Source organism: Bos javanicus, chromosome 13 (assembly GCF_032452875.1).
Source record: "Bos javanicus breed banteng chromosome 13, ARS-OSU_banteng_1.0, whole genome shotgun sequence".
Classification (NCBI taxonomy): Eukaryota; Metazoa; Chordata; class Mammalia; order Artiodactyla; family Bovidae; genus Bos; species Bos javanicus.
Window position 1 is genome coordinate 53,823,220 of NC_083880.1, and position 20,570 is coordinate 53,843,789.

At 57.3% G+C, this 20,570-nt stretch overlaps 3 protein-coding genes across 10 annotated transcripts; 2 read left to right on the plus strand and 1 right to left on the minus strand.

The window, feature by feature from the left end:
• Positions 1–400: 400 nt before the first annotated feature.
• Positions 401–5,319, plus strand: NPBWR2 (neuropeptides B and W receptor 2). The gene has a single exon (XM_061436797.1). The coding sequence runs from the start codon at positions 1,198–1,200 to the stop codon at positions 2,206–2,208; it is 1,011 nt and encodes a 336-aa protein (XP_061292781.1). The 5' UTR covers positions 401–1,197; the 3' UTR covers positions 2,209–5,319.
• Positions 5,320–5,795: 476 nt separating this feature from the next.
• On the minus strand, positions 5,796–18,704 carry OPRL1 (opioid related nociceptin receptor 1). Of its 4 annotated transcripts, XM_061436798.1 has the most exons (6): positions 18,617–18,704; positions 16,829–16,978; positions 15,780–16,103; positions 13,373–13,628; positions 7,867–8,222; positions 5,796–7,768 (listed from the first exon to the last, which is right to left on the minus strand). In XM_061436798.1, the coding sequence occupies exons 4-6, from the start codon at positions 13,603–13,605 to the stop codon at positions 7,245–7,247; spliced, it is 1,113 nt and encodes a 370-aa protein (XP_061292782.1). In that variant the 5' UTR covers positions 13,606–13,628; positions 15,780–16,103; positions 16,829–16,978; positions 18,617–18,704; the 3' UTR covers positions 5,796–7,244. The 4 variants fall into 4 exon arrangements, with proteins under 4 accessions (XP_061292782.1, XP_061292783.1, XP_061292784.1 ...); XM_061436799.1 differs by lacking the exon at positions 16,829–16,978 and having other exon boundaries at positions 18,617–18,694; XM_061436800.1 differs by lacking the exons at positions 15,780–16,103; positions 16,829–16,978; positions 18,617–18,704 and adding an exon at positions 14,103–15,203.
• Positions 18,705–18,715: 11 nt separating this feature from the next.
• LKAAEAR1 (LKAAEAR motif containing 1) lies at positions 18,716–20,570 on the plus strand. Of its 5 annotated transcripts, none has more exons than XM_061436803.1 (4): positions 18,716–18,806; positions 19,717–20,117; positions 20,238–20,360; positions 20,448–20,570. In XM_061436803.1, exons 1-4 carry the CDS (start codon positions 18,716–18,718, stop codon positions 20,505–20,507), a joined length of 675 nt encoding a protein of 224 aa, XP_061292787.1. In that variant the 3' UTR covers positions 20,508–20,570. The 5 variants fall into 5 exon arrangements, with proteins under 5 accessions (XP_061292787.1, XP_061292789.1, XP_061292791.1 ...); XM_061436805.1 differs by having other exon boundaries at positions 18,736–18,813; XM_061436807.1 differs by having other exon boundaries at positions 18,791–18,877.

Consider the following 20,570-nt stretch of genomic DNA (forward strand, 5'->3'; position numbering starts at 1 on the left):
ACGAGGTCAGACACGAGACCCACCGAGATACACACACATACAGGAAAGGGTGCCAAGGCCCACAGGGACCCACAGACAGAGACACAGATGTGCTCACAGGAGCCCGCGGACCCACCCATGCCAGGAGGCCCCTGCAACGCACACCTCCCAACACACGTGCACACTCGTGCACACACACACCCCAGGGCCGCCCACTGGAGAGTCCAATCAGACAAGTGAGCCCCACAGTGATCCTGGGAATGAGAGCGCTGCCTCGGCTCCCCCACCCAGGGCTCCACAACAGCCAGCCGAACCGCCTTCCTCCCCACTCCTTCCCCCCTCCCCTCCTCCCTCCCTCCCTCCCTCCCTCCCTCTCTCCCTCACTGATGCAGCAGCGCTGCGCTGCCATCGGGCTAGAAACCTTGCGGGAAGCCAGTTACTGCTGAGGCTGCCAGTGAGCAGGTCCTGAAAACTCCCCAGGTGATTAAGGACGGTCTGGGACCCTGACTGGGGTCCATTGGTGGAAGCCACACCTCCCCCGTCCACCCTTGACGCTGCCTGAGCTGGCCACCACCAGTGCCCACCAAGGACACCAACTTCCAGCCACGTGTCTCCGAACAGGTCAGTGAGTAAAAGTGCAGATGGCCACACATGGAGGGTCTACAGTGTGACTGGGAGGGTACCACTCCAGGACTCCCCATCCAAGGGGGCCAGGGGTATACTGGGAGGTGCATTTTCCAAAGGCCTGCCTTGAGTAGCTTGTGCTTCTGGGTGTGGCTGGGACAGGGGCTGGGGTTGGGGGCAAACCCAAGCCCTCCCCTTCTGAGGGATGTGGTCAGCAGGGGCTGGGGTGGAGGCAGACCAGAGACCGCCCTTCCCAGAAGGGTTATTGGCAGCCTCTGCAACAGGGAAGGGGCTTGGGGAGGGAGCTTGATCAGCTAGAAGCGCTGCCCAGGAGAAGGTATCCCCAGCACCCGCCCAAGCTCTCTGAGGCCACTGGACAGGGTGGAGAGAGATCCCATGTGCCCATGACCCTGGCAAAGGGGCCACAGCCTCAGCCAGAAAACTTGAGGCACCTGTTGTTCCAAGCTGACAGTCAGGTCCCAGAGATTCTGGTTCTTTCTTTCTCAAGATCCAGCCCAAGGAGGCCCCTGCCCAGAACCCCAGCTTGGAAGCACCTCCCACCTTCCAGGTCACAAACCGTTACGGCCTCGCCCCATGATGGAGGCCAGCGGGCTGGAAGGCCTGGAAAGCACAAGCTCCCCCTGCCCAGGTAGCACAGGCACCGGCCTCTCATGGGACAATGGCACCAGACACAATGCCACCTTCCCCGAGCCGCTGCCTGCCCTCTACGTGCTGCTGCCGGTGGTATACTCTGTCATCTGTGCCGTGGGGCTGGTGGGCAACGCAGCCGTCATCTGTGTGATCCTGAGGGCTCCCAAGATGAAGACAGTGACCCACGTGTTCATCCTGAACCTGGCCATCGCCGACGGGCTCTTCACGCTGGTGCTGCCCACCAATATTGCTGAGCACCTGCTGCAGCGCTGGCCCTTTGGGGAGGTGCTCTGCAAGCTGGTGCTGGCCATTGACCACTGCAACATCTTCTCCAGTGTCTACTTCCTGGCCGCCATGAGTATAGACCGCTACCTGGTGGTTCTGGCCACGGCACGCTCCCGCCGCATGCCCCGGCGCACCGTCCGCAGGGCGAAGGTCGCCAGCCTGTGCGTCTGGCTGGGTGTCACAGTCGCAGTGCTGCCCTTCCTTACCTTCGCAGGCGTGTACAACAATGAGCTGCAGGTCACAAGTTGTGGGCTGAGTTTCCCGCGGCCCGAGAGGGCCTGGTTCCAGGCAAGCCGCATCTACACGCTGGTGCTGGGCTTCGTGGTGCCCATGTGCACCCTCTGCGTGCTCTACGCAGACCTGCTGCGGAGGCTAAGGGCCCTGCGGCTCCACTCCGGAGCCAAGGCTCTGGGCAAGGCCAAGCGGAAGGTGAGCCTCCTGGTCCTGGCCGTGCTGGCCGTGGGCCTGCTCTGCTGGACGCCCTTCCACCTGGCCTCAATTGTGGCCCTGACCACAGACCTGCCCCAGACACCGCTGGTCATCATCGTCTCCTATGTGGTCACCAGCCTCAGCTACACCAGCTCCTGCCTCAACCCCTTCCTCTATGCCTTCCTGGATCACAGCTTCCGGAAGAGCCTCCGCACCGCATGTCGGTGCCAGGGGGCATAAGCGCCCCCCTCATGGCCTGCAGACAGTAGAAAGGTTCTGTGCCTTTCAAGGACCATCCCACTGTTCACCCTCTATCATTATTTCCTCCAGACAAAGAAACACCCATGAAGCCTGGCCACTGAGCCTGCAGAGAGGGCCATGGACCTTCTAGACCTGTGACTCTGCTCCCTGGACAGCCCCTGGGCAGTCAGGTGTGGGGATTCGGGTCTTACCAAACCCTCCCCCCACCCTGTCTACCCCAGGAGATGATCCTGGCACAACAGATATCCTGGGGGACACCTCAGGCAACAAAGCCAGGTTGTTGTTCAATCGCTCAGTTGTGTCCAACTCTTTGAGACCCCATGGACTGCAGCATGCCAGGCTTCCCTGTCTTCACCATCTCCCGGAACTTGCTCAAACTCATGTCCATTGAGTCAGTGATGCCATCCAACCAGCTCATCCTCTGTCATCCCCTTCTCCTCCTGCCTTCAATCCTTCTCAGCATCAGGGTCTTTTCTAAAGTCAGGGGTTGCTGCAGAAGCCAAAGACACACATCGAAGGAGGCCACGAAGCTCTCACAGCCCGAAACCCAGGTGACATTCCACCATGAGGCCTGTGCTGCATCCCTTTCTGGCTCCCAGATGAGGGTTCAGGGGCCCCCAAGCACCCCATGCCCCTTGTGCTTTCTGCACCATTGACTGTGACCCCCTACTGTCCTGCTATGGGACCCAAGGCTCTTTTGCCAGGACTTCTGGACCCCACCAATAACAGGGGGCATCTGTAACCTAGAAGGGCTGGCACCTGGACCCTTTCCTCCCTGACGTGTGGCCTGAGGGGCAGACTTGTGCTGAGTCTGGGGATGGAGTGGAACACTCATGGACTGGCTGCTCAGAGACCATTTCTGCCACTGGGGAGGGGGACACGGCAGGTCTCTGAAGACAGCCTTGGTGGGCCTTGGCCAGACCCCCTACTCTCAGCCCCAAAGCCCCCAGGTGCTCCCATGCCTGGGGCTCCAGCTTTACCATTCTGTGAGTTGCCTGCCTGGAACCCAGTAACCTGGGCCCTTGTGGGGCCTCAGGTTGGCTTTGGTCCTTGTGATATGGCTCTGGCAGGTCTGTCCAGCTGGCAAGCAGGCCCCACCTTTCGACACCCCATGAGGTGGCTACCAGGGTGCGTACCCACTTCCCCCAACCCAGGCATGTGAAACAGTTCAGGCACACCACCGCCCTCCAGCCTGAAACAGGTCAGCGGTTACCTCCATCCTCTCATCTTCCCGACCACATCGTATTAGAAGCTACTGCTTGATGACAAATTTTCCCCCAAAATTAGCAGCTCAGAGCAACTCTATTCGCTCACAAAGAATGTGGGTCAGGAACCCCAGGGCAGCTCTCAGCTGGTTCCAGTTCAAGGTCTCTCCTGAGATTTCAGGCAGGACTTCAGCTGAGGACCCAGGCACCAGAAGGCTGAACTGCGGCTGGAGAAGCGGCTTCCTCACAGGCCACTGGCAAGAGGCCTCACTTCCTGGCCAGGTGGACTGTCCACAGGCAGCTCGGGCATCTCCCACACATGGCACCAGGTGGGTCTCCTGGGCAGCATCGGAGAGACAGCCAGGGGGGAACCTCCACACCATCAAGGCCTATCTGGGAAGCCACTCCGCTACTTTCTGCTCCTTAGAAGCGAGTCCGCAAGTCCCCCCCGACACACACTCAGGGGCTGTGACCTTCTCCAGCCTCCACCAGCTCCCAGCCTCTCCAGGAAGAACCAGCTGTTCTCCAGGAAGATCGGCTTCCTCACAGCCTCGCAGTCACACCTCTCCAAGCAGCAGCCGTAATTACCTCGTCTGCGCTCATCCTGCGCCCTGTGAGCTCCTTGAGAGGAGAACTGAGACTCCCACACCCCAGCTGAGACCCCAGCGGCGCCCCAAGGTGTAAATGCGCTCGGCGGGAACACGGAGGGCGTGGGCCGGGCTGTGTCAGCGGGAAGCCGGCGGGAGCACGGGGGAGGGGCGCCGCGGAGGGTCTCCCGCCTCGTCCCCAGCAGAACATCTCCTCAGCACTGGAGGGGCCAACCAAGCCTCCTCAGCGGACCCCACACTCTTTGTTCCCCGAGGTGGCCCCTCGACTCCCACAGCCGAGGCGGATCGGGCCGGCCAGGCGGCCCACAGGAACCGCCCAGCCGATAGGAGGGAGGGTCTTCACGCCAGACACCAAGGGTGGGGGAGCCAACCAAGATAGAGGGAGGGGAGAGTGAGTTACGGACCCCCGAGGAAAATGCCGCCCCCCCCCCTCCACCGTGACGCCAGAGACGGGCTGGGGAGCGGGGAGGGGGTGTCCCTACGCTCTGGGCTCCTGGTCCCATAGAGAACTGGTCCTCTCCTCCAGTCCCCAGACAACCGTCCCCGCCGCCCGGCCCCATTGCCGGGACCCCGGCCCAGCACCGCCCGGCAGGGCTAGTGGGTCGAGTCTCCGCGGGCCACAGCGCCCCTGGTGGTCAAAGTCCGGAGCGCCAGGTGAGCCCGCAGCTTCCCCGGTCCAGCCCATCAGCTGACCCTTCCCCAGTCCCGCCTTCCCCGACAATCCCTTGAGGAGGATTGCGGTGCCTTCTGCGAAAGCAAGGAAACCAAGGCTCGCAGAAGCTGGGGGACTGACCCTACCCAGCTGGTGGGGGCGGGGCAGGGACCGGGCGGAGGTGCGGATGCAGGCTGGGGGGAGGTTGGGAGCGCGGGTGGGGCTGGAGGAAGGTGGGGGAACCGAGGTGAGGTCGGGGTGCAGGTGGGGAGAGCGAGCCAGGGCCCCCCCTCCCCTTCCGAGGCCCCTCGGGCTCCTGGCCGACCCCTCAGCGCCCCCAGGACTGGGATGAGCGCAGACGATCCGATCGCTGTGGCGTGGGCCTAGTAGGCAGAATCAGCGCAGCTTCCAGGGGCCTACCCGGAGCCGCCGCCTCCGCTGGGACCTGAGTGCCCCCTCGCTAACGCCCAATGAGTGGCTCCTCCCTCCTAAACTTTACTCTGTTGCTAAAATTTTGTGTTAACTGCTATTTGCTTGTCATTAAAATATATGTAAAACCAGACATTGGCCCCTCTGCCTGTGCCCAAGCACTGCCATCCAGCCCTGTCTCTGACAGGGCTCTCTGCCCCAGGTTCAGCCTGCGTGGTACTGGGCCATTGCAAGGACCAGGAGGATCTCTGAATCTCAGGGCCACCAAAGGAGCAGTGCTGTCTGTCTGTCATCAAACTACCTTGGAGCCACCTGAGGAAAGAGGAAGGGGCGAGAGTGAGGTGGGGGTCTGCTAAGACTAAATGCAGGTGAAGAGAACCCGGCCCCCTGTGGGGAACCGCCCACCAACTTGATCCACAGGAACCACTGGCTGCAGCGGCACAGAGTCAGTGCTTGTTTGGGGAGCAACTCTGTGCTGAAGCAAAGGAGACAGGTCCCAGCACATCATGAACTATTCGACCCCTTCCCAGAGTGGAGGCCTCCCAGGAAGACCGTCGTCACACACAGAGCCTGGGCAGGTGAGGAGCAGGTTGGCATCCCATGCCCCAACCCCAGAAAAGCTACTCCCAAACCCCCCCGCAGGGTCAGAAACACCTTGTGGGCAGAGCGCTCTGACCAGCATGCAGGGGTTTATTCTGACCCTCTGTCATGACCCTGGAGACAGTTCAGGGCAGTTTACATGCAGGGGAAATCACACTCTCGGCATGCACAGATACACGGAGACATGTTACACAGGAACAGGCTGACACATCTTTCAGCATTGGTGAGAAAACGCCACAGTTGTAGTGGCTCTGGTCCTCCCAGCCTCTCGCTGCTGGCGGCACAGAGAGCCCCACCCTCCCCAGGAACAACCCCACAGGGCCCAGAACCCCAAAGCACGAGAGGCCAGTCCAGAGTCAGCATCGCCCCCTCTCTGCCTCAGGTCACCTGGCCAGGTCTGCAGCTCACCTGGCAGCTGTTTCAGCAGCCAGTCTGCATGGAGAGCCTTTGCCGAGTCACTGACCTACAGGCTTCATCTACAGACCTGGAGGGTGCTTCTCTAGGTGGCCATGGTGGGCAGGGTCCCCACGGCCCAGAGAGTCCTTGCAGCCTTGCCCCAGCTCTCCTACCAGCTCTGCATACGAAGCTGTCCTCTAACTGGCACTGCTTAAGACAAGTTGTAACAGTAGGAAGGTCCCCCACAGACACATGGAGGCCTGAAAATGAAGTAGTGATCAGTCACTGGGGATGCCGAGCAGAACCTGGCCCACTACCATCCTTCCAAGGCCACCAGAACAGACAGGGCAGAGGTTTCTGCTGGCTGCACAGCCGCTGACCTCGGATGGAGTCTGAAATGAGGGATCTGAGGGGGAGGCTGAGGGGGGCTGAGGGAGGCCCGGGCACACCAGAAAGATCACCACAGAGCCCTCCCCACTCCCTGCAGCTGAGACCAGGCACAAGGGCTGCTCCACAAATGACAAAGGCCTGCAGTGGTCCTCCTGGGCACCTCGCACACCTGAACAGCCATGTCTGCGGTGCAATGGTTCATGTGTTCTGGAGGAAACAGGCTTGCCAAGAAACCTCCAAAGGAAGTTCCACTCTCAGAACAAGTCCCACTGCCCGGGGATGTCCGCTGGACTCTCCAGGCAGCCCCATGCCTGTCCAGCTGCCCAGGGGAGACACTGCAAGGCTCCCAGCAGACAGCACACAGCGTGAGGGCACATGGGTCTGTACAGCTGCAGTTACACCTCCAGGTGTGTGTCCATCCACAGCAAGATGTTGAGGGAGAGACCAGAAGGGTCCATGAGGCTTGACAATGCCAGCGCACCTCTGGCAGGCAGCTGAGTCCATGCATTTGCCCCCTGCCCTGCACTAGTAGGACCAGGGCCTTGAGGGCGGCCGTCCTGCTCTGACCTGTCCCATGATGGCAGCAGACCCTCCGAGGCCACAGGGCAAGCCATGGAGGCTGGTAGTGCACAGTGACAGTGCGTCAGCCTAGAGAGCGGTGACCTGTGTGAGCTCTGTGTTGGGTGTGGATGGGCTCTGCGGGCTGACAGGCACCATGGGCAGGTCCACGCCTAGTCATGCTGGCCGCGGCACTGTCTCGGCGGTCTTGTGGGCGAGAGCCACGTCCTTGGCAATGCTGCGCACGCGGTCGGACACCTGCATCTCCCGTCGCAGGGTTGATGCACAGCAGAACTTCCGGAAGCAGGCTTTGAAGTTCTCATCCAGGAAGGCATAAAGGATGGGGTTGAGGCCACTGTTGACATAGCCAAGAGCTGTGCAGAAACGCAGGATGGCCACTGCGGTCTCACTGCCAGGCTGGACACCCAGCCCTTGGACCAGCACAAAGACCTGGACAGGCGTCCAGCAGCCCACGAACACTGCCACCACCACCAGCACCAGTCGTGTGATGCGCCGCAGGTTCCGGTCCTTCTCCCGGGAGCCTGAGAGCAGGCGGACGCCACGCAGCCGCCGGATCATCAGGCTGTAGCAGATGGAGATGATGAGCACGGGGATGATGAAGGAGAAGAGGAAGATGCAGACGGCAAACACAGGGCCCCAGTAATCCTGTGGGGTGGGGATCTCCACCAGACACTCGATCTCTGCAAGAAGAAGAGCGGAGTCAGGGCAGGTGGGCAGGGAGGGAGCCACCCAGAGCCAGGGCAGCAGGGAGCTGGGGAGGAAAGGCCACTGCACTGACCTTCATCCTCAACCTGTGCCGAGCCCATGATGGCAACAGGAACACCGACAACGGAGGCCAGGGCCCAGATGGCCACGTTGACAGCCTGGGCCTTGCTGGATGTCCGGACGTCGAGGGCGCGGATGGGGTGGCAGATGGCCACATAGCGGTCCACACTCATGGCAGTCAGCGTGAAGGTGCTGGTGAACATGTTGTAATAGTCGATGGCAATGACTGTCTTGCACAAGGCATTCCCAAACGGCCAGAAGCCCAGGAGGACATCTGTGCCCTGGAAGGGCAGTGTCAGCAGCACCAAAGTGTCTGCCAGGGCCAGATTAAAGATGTAAATGTTGGTAGCGGTCTTCATCTTGGTGTGTCTGCAGAGAGGAAAGAAGGCTTCACTTGGTCTGTGAGACCTGGCAGCAAAGGGCAAGGGGCCCTTCTTCTTGGCCATCACAGGGGGCAACCACTCTGACCCCTGTCAAAATGTAGGCTCCTGGGCCCAGCCCAGTGATATGGAGCCCGGAGGCAAATATTTTAACAAATTTTTCAAGTACTTACAGTATACAAAACAGTTCATAAACTAAAGACTGGTCTGCTTTGGAAAAGATGAGTGTGTGGGCAGACGAGTATAAGCCTGACCCTGCATGAGAGCAGAGGAAGAACTCATAAAACAAAGAACCTGTCCTCCTCCCTTTTAAGGCTACCCTAAGACCCTTCTTGGACCAAAATGCTGGCCTTCCACCATCAAAGGTTTCCAGGGACTCCAGAATCTGTAAGAGCACACTAAACCAGGCCTCACTGTTGCTTAGCAACTGAGACAGAAAATGGTGACAGGAAGGGGATGGATGCTAATGGGGTCTGATTGTATCCAAGAACTTGGCACAGGGCTGGGGAAATTGTGGGTGCTTAATATCTGCTGAATGAATTAATAGTTCTGAGAGTAGTGATGGTAGTAGTGTTGATGATGGTGGTAATTATGGTGGTAGAGATGGTAGTGATGATGGTGATGATGCTGATGGTGGTGGTGGTGATGGTGGCAGTGGTGGTGATAGTGCTGCTGTTGCTGCTACTCTTACTGGTGGCAGTAATGGTGGTGATGGTGGTTGTGGTGGTGATGGTGGTTGTAGTGGTGATGGTGGTGGTAGTGGTAGTGATGGCAGTGGTGCTGCTGCTACTCTTACTGGTGGCAGTGATGGTGGGGGCAATGGTGGTGATGGCGGTGGTGGTAACTGAGGTGGCAGTGATGGTGGTGGTGGCAGTGATAGTGGTGATGGTGGTGGTGATGGCGGTGGTGGTGATGATGGTGGTTGTAGTGGTGATGATGGTGGTAGCAGTGATGTGGTGGTGGTGGTGATGGTAGGTGATGGTGGTTGTAGTGGTGATGGTGGTGGTAGTGGTAGTGATGGCAGTGGTGCTGCTGCTGCTACTCTTACTGGTGGCAGTGATGGTAGGGCGATGGTGGAGATGGTGGTGATGATGGTGATGATGCTGATGGTGGTGGTGGTGGTGGCAGTGGTGGTGATAGTGCTGCTGTTGCTGCTACTCTTACTGGTGGCAGTGATGGTGGTGATAATGGTGATGGAGGTGGTGGTGGTGATGGTGGTTGTAATGGTGATGGTAGTGGTGATGGTGGTGGTGATGACGGCGGTGGTGGTGATGGTAGTTGTAATGGTGATGGCGGTGGTGGTGGTGTGGTGGTGGTGGTGGTGATGGCGGCGGTGGTGGTGATGGTGGTTGTAATGGTGATGGCGGTTGTGGTGGTGATGGCGGTGGTGGTGGTGGTGATGGCAGTGGTGCTGCTACTGCTACTCTTACCGGTGGCAGTGATGGTGAGGGTGATGGTGGTGATGGTGGTGGTGGTAACTGAGGTGGCAGTGATGGTGGTGGTGGCAGTGATGGTGATGGTGGCAGTGATGGTGGTGGTGATGGCAGTAGTGGTGGTGATGGCGGTGGTGGTGGTTGTAGTGGTGATGGTGGTGGTAGTGGTGGTGATGGCAGTGGTGCTGCTGCTGCTCTTACTGGTGGCAGTGATGGTGGGGCAATGGTGGTGGTGGTAACTGAGGTGGCAGTGATGGTGGTGGTGGCAATGATGGTGGTGATGGTAGTGGTGGTGGTGATGGCGGTGGTGGTGATGATGGTGGTTGTAGTGGTGGTGGTGGTAGCAGTGATGGTGGTGATGATGGTGATGGTGGTGGTGGTAGTGATGGCGGTGGTGGTGGTGATGGTGGTTGTAGTGGTGATGGTGGCAGTGATGGTGGTGATGATGGTGATGGTGGTGGTGGTGGTGATGGCGGTGGTGGTAACTGAGGTGGCAGTGATAGTGGTGATGATGGTGATGGTGGTGGTGGTGATGGTGGTGGTAGTGGTAGTGATGGCAGTGGTGCTGCTGCTGCTACTCTTACTGGTGGCAGTGATGATGGGGTGATGGTGGTGATGGTGGTGATGGTGGTAGCAGAGGCAACAAGGTTCCATGTCTATTAGGCTACCATGAAGGAATCTGGGGTTTAGTTCTGCATCTTAGAGAGGGATTAAGAATAATCCCAAAGAGGCCTTAATTATGACAGAATAACAATGATAATAATGATGGCACATGCCTGTGCCAAGTTCTTCATTTGAGTTTTATCTCATTTAAGATTTCAAAACTGCTAGTTTGATGCCCACTCTGTACATGAGGATATTCAGGCTCAGAGGATCTAAATGGCCTTAGAGCTGATAAAGGGAAAAGTGAGTCAGAAGAATTAGGAGAGAAGCCACAGACAGGAGAAAAGATTTGCCAAAAACACATCTGATACAGGACTGCTAATACTCAACAATAAGAGGCAACCTGGTTAAAAAATGGACCAAAGACCTTAACAGAACCTCACCAAAGAATATATACAGACAGCAAATAAGCACATGAAAAAATGCTCCACCTCATATGTCATCAGAGAAATAGGAATTAAAACAACAACGAGATACCACCACATACCTATTAGAATGACCAGCATTTGGAGCTCTGACCCACTAAATGCTGGTGAGGACATGAAACAGTACAGCCACTTTGAAAGACAATTGATAGTTTCTTACAAAGCAGACTCTTTCCATAAGATGCAGCATCACCTACCCTTTGATATTTCCACCAATGAGTTGAAAACACACCCAAATAAAAACCTACATATGGATGTTCACAGCAGCATGATTCCTAGTTGCCAAAACTTGGAAGCAACCAAGATGTCCTCCAGTAGGTGGATGGATAAATAAACTGTGGCTTATCCAGAAAATGGAATATTATTCAGCAATAAAATGAAATGAGCTATCAAGCCATGAAAAGACATGGAAGAAACTTACATGCATATTGCTAAATGAAAAAAAAGCCAATCTTAAGAGGCTACAGACTGCATGATGCCAACATTCTGGAAAAGGCAAAACTACGGAGAGAGTAAAAAGATCAGTGTTTGCCAGGGGTTGGGAGGTAGCAAGGCTGAGGAGGATTTTTAGGGCAATGAAACTATTTGGCATGATACTATAACTGTAGATGAGTGTGCAAGCTCAGTCGTGTCCAACTCTTTGTGACCCTGTGGACTGTAGCCCACCAAGCTCCTCTGTTTGTAGGGTTTTCCAGGCAAGAATACTGGAGTGGGTTGCCATTTCCTTCTCCAGGGGATCTTCCCAGCCCAGTGATCAAACCCACACCTCCTACGTCGCCTACATTGGCAGGCAGGTTCTTTTACCACTAAGTCACCTGAGAAGCCCCATAATTGTAGATACATATCATTATGTATTTGTCCAAAGCCACAGAAAGTATAACACCAAGAGGGAAACCTAACGCAAACTATGAATTTGGGGGGATTATGATGTGTTGATGTAGGTTCATCAGTCGTGAAAACGTCCTGTTCTGGGAGGGATGTTGATAATGGGGGAGATTAGGCCTGGGGACCGGAGGGCAGGGACTATATGGGAAACCTCTGTACTTTCTGCTCAATTTTGCTGTGAACCTAAACTATTCTAAAAAATTGCCTTTAAAAAGAGCAGGGCCAGGCTTCCCTGGTGGCTCAGTGGTAAAGAATCCACCTGCCAATACAGGAGACACGGGTTCAATCTCTGATCAGGGAAGATTCCACATGCCACAGAGCAACTAACCCTTGCACCACAACTACTGAGCCTGTGCTCTAGAGCTCAGGAGTTGCAGCTACTGAGCTGTGCACTGCAACTGCTGAAGCCCGCGCGCCCTGGAGCTCATACTCCTCAACAAGAGAAGCCTCTGCAATGGGAAGCTCATGCTCCGCAACTAGAGAGTAGCCCCCACTTGCTGCAACTAGAGGAAAAAGTGCGTGCAGCAACGAAAACCCAGTACAGCTAAATAAATACAATTAAAAAAAGAAGGGACAAACCCACCCCCAGGTGCCACATTCACCCACAGCAAACCCTCCAGCCACAAGAGGCATGTGAGTCTGGTACCATGGTCTCAGCAATGAGGGAGGGGCGGCTGCTCCTCGCAGGTCTGTGTCTGAGTGCACAAGTGAGACACACCAGCACATACAAATGTACAAGGGCATGCTCAAACACATGCACACATATGGACACAGATACAGACACAAGGTCATGTGTACTTGCACTGTGCGGCACACTCACCTGTGCACACATGCATGTGTTCAAGCTCATTCATGTCCATGCTCACACATACAAACGTGTGTGCTCACATGTATTGTAGCCATGCACACAGATGCATGTACAAGGTGCAGTACACACTGAGTATGCACACACCCAGATGTGCACACACTCTCATGCATGTACTCGTGAACAGTCAGTCACATGCTCACATGTGCATGTACATATATGCACATACACACACATGTGTGTGACTCCATGCAGTCCCAATGCCATCCCCACACATTGTTCCCACCCTGTCCCCACACTCTTCCCCCATGCCCTTACCACTCCGGTTCCCCATGCTGTGCTCTCACGCTGTCTCAGCCATCCTTCCACGCTGCCCCCACACTGCCACCTGTGATGTCCTCTAGCAGCTTGGCTGTCACTCTTGACCCCATGAGTATTCCCACTCTGAGCACCAGCAAATGCTGGAACCAGCCCAGACACCAGCAGTAAACTCAGCCCTGGAGCTGGAGGAAGGGTCTTCGTGCACCTCCCTGGCATGGGCCCTGGATCACCCTGACAAGAGGTGCCTCCTGGGATCACTGGGGGGCCCATGAGATACTCGCTCAGCAGCTTGGCCAGGAGCCTGGCCCATGGCTGAGACCTGGAAGTCATCTCTCAGAAGTCAGGGTGACACACCATCTGGGGCAGAGTGGCACCTCCTCCCTCACCCAGACTACCCCCTCCCCGAGTCAGGCGCCTCCACCCCGAGAAACTGAGCACCCAGGGCCTAAGGACTGACCCTGCCCAGTGACAGGGTGACCAGGAACTGAAGGGGGAGGGGCAGAGCCCCCCTGCCAGACCCACCCAGAGCAGGCCCTTTTTATGCCCCTTGGAGCTGCCCAGGACTTACCTGCAGTTAACTTGGGGGAGGGGGGGACACCCAGCTTACCTGAGGATGACGTACATGACGAGACAGTTTCCCAACAGCCCCCCGATGCACACAGCCAGGTAGAGCCCCAAAATGGTGACCTTGAGCCCAAGGGGCAAGAAGGTGCCGTGGCTGGCGTTGAGCAGCAGGTGAGGGGGCAGCAGACTGTGGTTGGCGCTCAGGAGGGACAGGTTGCCCTGCAGGTGCTCTTGGTAGAGGACCTCCCAGAACGGGGCAGGGAAGAGGGACTCCATGCCAACACCCCGCACAAAAAGCCCTGGGAAAGCACAGGGACACGTGAGCACAGCACCCCACACCTACCCAGCCCCAGGCCACAGACGTGGAGATACACGTATGTGCGCGCACACACACACACACACACACACAGTAGCAGCTGGAGACATGCAAACGTGTATGCCCAGACAGGGACACGCAAACACAGGCGACATGTGCACACTCAGGGACACAGTCTCAGCTGGCCTGCAGTTCTCTCACGGTGTGCGTGGAGGTGGTTACACCAGGGACAAATGTCCAGCCACAGGGGCTCACGGACACATAGTGCGCACACACACACAAACCCACCCTCGTGCACATGCAGGCACAAAAGCAACGAAGACACACCCAGAAACACCTGGAACACAGGACACAGGGCAACTAGCGCAGGGCCTCCACCCGCCCCTCCCCAGCCCTGCCTGAGAGCCGCAGCCACCTTGGGTCCCCTCCACACCAGCCCTCAGCGGCTCAATCTTACCTCGGTAACCTCCATGGAAGCTGGGACCCCAGAGACCCTGACTCCCTTGGCCAACAGCAGAGCAGGGCTCGGAGCGCCTACCTGACTCAGCCCTGGGTCCGGATGGGGCTGTGGCTGCCGCACAGTGGCAGCTGCTCCTGCTCCTTCTCAGACGCCAGACCAGACGCAGCAGCCTGGTGCGGAGCTGGGGGAGGGGAGGAGGCTGCAGCTCCACAGCGGGAGGGGCCGTGCAGGCTGGAGGAGGGGGCCCCAGGCTGGCGGAGGACAGATGCGAGGACCAGGGTACACCCTCAGAGATGAACAGAGCCAGGCTTGGACACACGGACACAAGAATACAGCTGCACACAGGAACACAGACACATGGCCACGCGCACACACACACACACACACACACACACACAAAGACACACAGGGACTTGGGGACAGACACACAAGGACACACAGAAACACAAAAACATGGAACAGAGACTCAGGGGGACGGACACAGACAGACAGACATGGAGTCTCGTCTCACACAGACACAGGGACTTGCATGGACTTGGACCTGCCCTGGCTGGAGTTCAGTGCCCAGAACACTGCCCCTCAGCTAGGCTCCCAGGGCTGGTGAGCCAGAGTGGGCTGGCAGGTGGGTGAATACATGGCAGGGCCCCTGCCCAGCCAGCCCCTAGCAGATCAGAACCTCATAAACAAGCAGGATGTCTGACTGTCCAGTGTGCCCCTGGGCCTCCTGTGTGCCAAGCCCATCATGAGCACAAGCTCGTCCATCCCCACTACCCCTGACCATTGCTCTCAGCATCCCTGTGTGCCCACAAGAGAAGTAAGCCTCAGCTTCTCAGCAGTATGAAGCCACCTGTCGAAGTGGCAGAGAGAGGGTTCAAACCCAGGTCTGTCTGCCACTTAGAGACCCACCAAGGGCAACTCTGCCACAGCTGAGTCCCAGAGAAACATTTGGGCGTCATTCCCTCACAGCCTGGCCCCCAGCACCCACACCACTGAACATGCCTCCTTCCCAGCACTGGGGTCACATGTCATACGGGTGAGCCCTGAGCAGAACTGCCAGCTCTACCCAATCATGGGGTCGTTCTTCCTACCCAGGCTCTGCCCACACAGCCTGGACCCTGCTTGGAGCATGTGGTTGCTAGGCAACTGGCAGCAACGTTGCTAGGATACCTGGCGAATCAGGAGAGGACAGAGCAGATACCCTAGGACTCAGCATCCCAAGCTGTCCCAGGATTTCTCTCTAGATCTTCACTGCAGTCAACTCAGGGACACATGTGGAGACACAGGGCACAACCACAAAGGCAATCAGGACACAAAGACTCACACACACACACAAAGATGCCCATACAGGCACCCAGGGAAATGCACAGACACAGCTACGTGCTCAGAGATGCACAGACATCTTTGACCCACAAACACATGGGTCACAGCCACGCAAACCCATACCAGGGTGCATGTGAAGCACATGGTAGACACGGGAGAAGAAACAGATCAAGGCCTCAGACACCCCCGGGACACGTACATGCATCACATTCTCCAGGCGAAGCTTGAAGCCCGTGGGAGCCCGGCAGGGCAGGAAGCCAGGGGGGCTCAGCCTCCTGCAGCCTCCCCAACTGAACTGGACTCCCCAAGGTCTGAGTAGCCAATCCCCTTCCACCTCCCACTGTCTGGGCCCACCTGGCCGCCAGCTTCTGGAGATGCATTTCCTAATGGCCTTCAGCGTGAGGTAGGGGTTGAGTAGAAGGCTGCTGTGAGGCTGAATGTGAGTTCCGGTCTGGACAGACCTCCCAGGAAGGCGAATCAGATGGAGAAAGCACAGAGGGTGGTTGCAGGCTGACACCCGGCCCCTCACAGGGCAGTCTCAGTCCAAGGACAGGGTGGCGGGTGGCCAGGCTGGGGTGCTGATGACATCCCCTGGAGATGGCAGCCCCCCAGCGCTGGACTCTGGAGTGTTCTCACAAAGGGGGCTGGCCCAGGAAATGGCCTTGTCTTTCTGGACCCCTGCATAGCCAGGATGAGACACAAAATGTATGTGTCATAGGTGGGGCAGCAGGGAACACGTGAGCATTTGCCTCAAAGCAAGACAACCCCAAACACACACACCACACGCAGGCAAAACAGAACACACAGGGGCACCAGGGATAGCCCAAGACACACAACTTCCACAAATGACAGCACCAACGTCCACAAGTGACAGCCTGACCAGGGATGCACGTGGAGGTCACAGGCATTTGGGGCAGGACACAGGTCCCAAAGTGCCACTGATACCCACAAACACCTCACTCTTGCGCCAGGGCCCCAGGCCCATCAACACCAGATGGCACACTGGCTGCTGCCCCTTGGTCCCCACATGTCTCACCACCCCTGAGCAGGGCACAGGAATCAAAGCACAGTTGCTGGTAGCCTCCAGGGAATTCAGCCATCCCCAGGGAATTCAGTCACCAGACTAATTGTGCTGTTAAAAGGTAAAAGGATTTTCATAATTCTGGGCTTCTTCATAAAATATTACTTTTCCCTTGTGATCTTAACTTCTTAATATTTACATACAGTGACAGAGAATTGTAGGTTTGCAATATCATGTTAAATTTTGCAGCCATTTAATAATACTTATTAATATTATTTCCAAGTTTTATTTTCAGGCCTTAGACCTCAGCAGTTCCATCTGCCCTTGACAAACACAAGACCTAGACACAGAAACAAGCAGGAGATGTGGCAGGGTATCTCACAGTGGCTGGCCCAGACAGCGAGAGCACCTCCCATCCCAGGAGAGTGGGGAAGATGGTGGAGAAGCAGGAAGAAGCTCCACTCAGGAATGTGAGCTCTGCCAGCATCGGGCCCCCTCGGGAATCAGGAGAGAGTGTCCAAGGTTCTCAGTCCTACAAAAACAGAGGGAATCCCTTCTTGCAGGAGATTGTGCCCATTCTCCACACCCCACATCCACACCATAACTCCCTGGCCTGGACTCAGGGAAGCTGAGAAGAGGGCCCAGACTTCTGGCTCAGAGAACTCCCTCCCAGGGGAGCACCAAGTAAGGGCTAGAGGTGGTCCCAGCCTGGGTTTCATATGTCCAGGAGGACTGCTTGAAGGAGGCAGCCTGCTAGGTCAGCCTGCCTAAGCCCTCACTGCTTCTTCTGGAGCCCAGAGACATTTGTCTTCAAAATCCAGCAGGTGTAGAGTCACGGATGTAGAAAACAAACTTGTGGTTACCAGGGAATAAGGGGGGAAGAGGGGATAAATTGGGAGATTGGGACTGACACGTACACACCACTTTAGAAAAAAAAAGTGGATATATGTATACGTATAACTGATGGCTTTGCTGTACACCTGAGACTAACACAACACTAAATCAAGTACACCCTAACAAAATTCTTTTTTAAAAAAGCAGCAGCAGCAGCCCCCAGGTGAAGCTGAATCCCAAGGCCTAGTGTGTTTGTTAGTCGCTTAGTCCTGTCTGACTCTGTGACTCCACAGACTGTAGCCCACCAGGCTCCTCTGCCAATGGAATTCTCCAGGCAAGAATATTGGAGTGGGTTGCCATTTTCTTCTTCAGGGGATCTTCCCAACCCAGGGATCAAACCCAGGTTTCCTGCATTGCAAGCGGATTCTTTACCATCTGAGCCACCAGGGAAGCCCTATCCTAAAGGAACCAGCCCAGCAGCAGGAAGGGGAAAGTCCCAGGGACAGCTTCTCATAACTTGGGGGTGGGAAGGATGGACTGTTCCATGCAGCTTCAGGAAGGGGGTGGATGGCATGCCAGCTCTGGAGATACGGGGCTACCGAATCAGAGTTTACCCTCTCACCGGAAGCCAGAGCAAACTTTCAAAAAACAATGGGAATGGTCAACAGCCTCCTTCCAAAAGGCCAGAACCCCAGCTGAGACCCACCCCCCGCCAAAGCCAAGACAGTCCCTCCCCTCAGGGGCTCAGGTCATGAGCTCCCAAAAGGGCACCATCCACGGGCCCAAGTAGACAACCAGGAATAAAAGGGAGAGGCATGTCAGCACTGTGGGAACCACCTATACATGAACAAATTATGGATCTAATGCACTAATTCTGGCCTAAGGTAAACTGGAATGAGTCCATGGATTAATGAATCTGGAATAAATTGATGAGTACATGAACAAATTAAAGAATCAAATTAAGTGAATCAGTTATAAAATGTTATGAAACTCATAAATACATAGATAACAGGAATCTAGGAGCCAGGACCCAGAGATTCAGGGTTCATCAAAGCCTGAGTCTTAGTCTTAGACCCCTAGACCCCAAACTTGCCCAGGGAGAGGGGAGAACCCCGTGTTCTGCTGTGGGAGGCCTCTAGGGCCACGTAGAGGGGAAAGGGGCTCAACTTGGAAGGTCTCCTCAGAGCTGCGCCCCTTAACCCCAAAACTGGCCAGCAGACAGCTCTCCAGCCAGGAAGCTGAGCCCACAGCCCTGGGGCACTCTGGGGCTACTCGGAAAACAAAGAGCCCGCACTCTGTCTGGAAAAGCTGTGGTCATCTCCCCCAGGGTCCTTACACCTGGGAAGTCCCTCAGCGCAGGTGTCCAGGGCATCTTCGCTCTTGGACCAAGGCTGTAACTGCGCACCTTCCGAGGGGTCGCCCCGCCCCCGCTGGCATGGGGGAGGGGCGGGTCTCCTGGTTACCCAGCAACCGCGTCAACAAGTCCCTGAGAGTCCGGGCTGAGTTGGAGGTTCAGATCCGAGAAGGTGGAAAGTATGGGGTGTGGGGACGGGATGCAAGGGCTAGGGGCACTCCACTGCCCGCTGCTAAGGATGGGGTGAGAGAGGGAGCGGCCGTCAGCCTCTGTCCCAGTGTGGGCCGGGAGCTGGCCTGGGGTCTGTGGGATGGGCTGGGTGAGGAAAGGAGCCCTGAAGGGACTTTCTGGGTATTTCCCTTTCCCACCTCGTGGGCCCTCCCTCCCCACCCCCTATCTCCTCCCTGGGCTCCACTCTCCTTTACCCCATCTACACCCAGAGGGGACAGACTGGGAGGATGGCATCTCCCCCACAGCAAGCCAGCTGTCCACTGGACTCTGAGCCTCTACCGCACACAAGTGAGACCTCTTACAGATAAACTGACCCACATAAGAAAATCAAACACACACACACACACACACACACACACACACACACACACACCTCTCTCCCAGAAAAGCATGAGTCGTCTGTTCAGATACAAGGAAGACCCACAACCTGTATCTCCAGTCCCTAACACTAAAACAGATGGGCCTAAGGCCAACGCAGGTGGTGGGACTAAACACAAAGAGGGTCCCAGCATGGGGAGTGTCCACCAAGCCTCATCCAGAGCAGTCTCAAGCCGTCTCCACCCCTGGTCAGTGCTTGAGGTCAACTCAGGGGTCTCAGCTTTTTCTCACTGGACAGAGAGACAGCCCGAAGGGAGTGGATCAGAAAGTTCTAGCGGACTGCCTGAGTGAGTAGGAAGGCTGAGCTGACTGGGACGTGTGCGAGGTTGGGGTAAAGGTGCAGGGATCACAGGTCCAGGCCCTAAAGTGGGTTCCGCAGGGTCCAGAGGGGCCGGAGCTGGGCGCCCAAGGTGGGTCCAGGTCAGGCCAAAGAGGCAGGGGGCAAGGGCTGGATCTTGTCTTCCCTCCACAAGGCTCGAGGATGCAGCCGGAGCCAGCGAAGGAGACCAGGAGGAGGGGCCCGCGGGAGCGAGCGAACAAGGGCGCGCAGGGAGCAGGGGCCCGCGTGGGGCGCGCCCAGGCGGAGCCCCCCAAGCCGGGCTGGGCCCTCACGCTGGAGGGGCTGGCGGCCATGCGGCCCACGCAGCGCCACAGCCACCTGCTCTTCGGCGACCTGCTGGAGGACGTGGGCGCGGCCACTTGCCTCTTCCCGTGCGAGTCAGCGGAGGTGGGGTACCGCATGCCGGACTCGCGTGCGTGGACGCTGCCGCTTGAGCCACCCGCGCAGCGCCAGGACCGGCTCCTCGGCGTCCTTAAGGCCGCCGAGGCCCGCGGCCGAGTCCGCGCGCTCCGGCTGCGCTACGCCCGCATGCGGGTGAGGCAGGGACGGGGCCTGGGCGGGGGGAACTGCCAGGACGGGAGCGCTACAGGCCAGGGGGGGCACCCGTCGTCGCTAAGGCTCCGCAACAGCCCGGCCCCGACCCCGATCCCGCAGGCGGAGGAGATCTCGCTCCTCATTCAGTGCCAGAGGTCCGCGCGCGCCGCCATCCGGCTGGAGCTGTTCCTGCCGCCGCAGCTGAAGCCCACGAGGATCCCAGACCCCCTGGACCGGCAAGAGGTGCCCGCGAGCCCGGGAAAGGGCGGGAGGGAAGGCCCGCCCGCCCGCCTCCCTACACACCAGTCCCAAGCCCCTCTTCCCCCGCAGAGGAGGCGCGTGGAGACCATCCTGGAGGAGAAAGTCCACGGCAGCATCTTCCCACGTTGACAGCGACCCCACAGCGCGAAACCGCGCCCCACCCTCCTACATAAAGTCTCATTTCCCAACCAC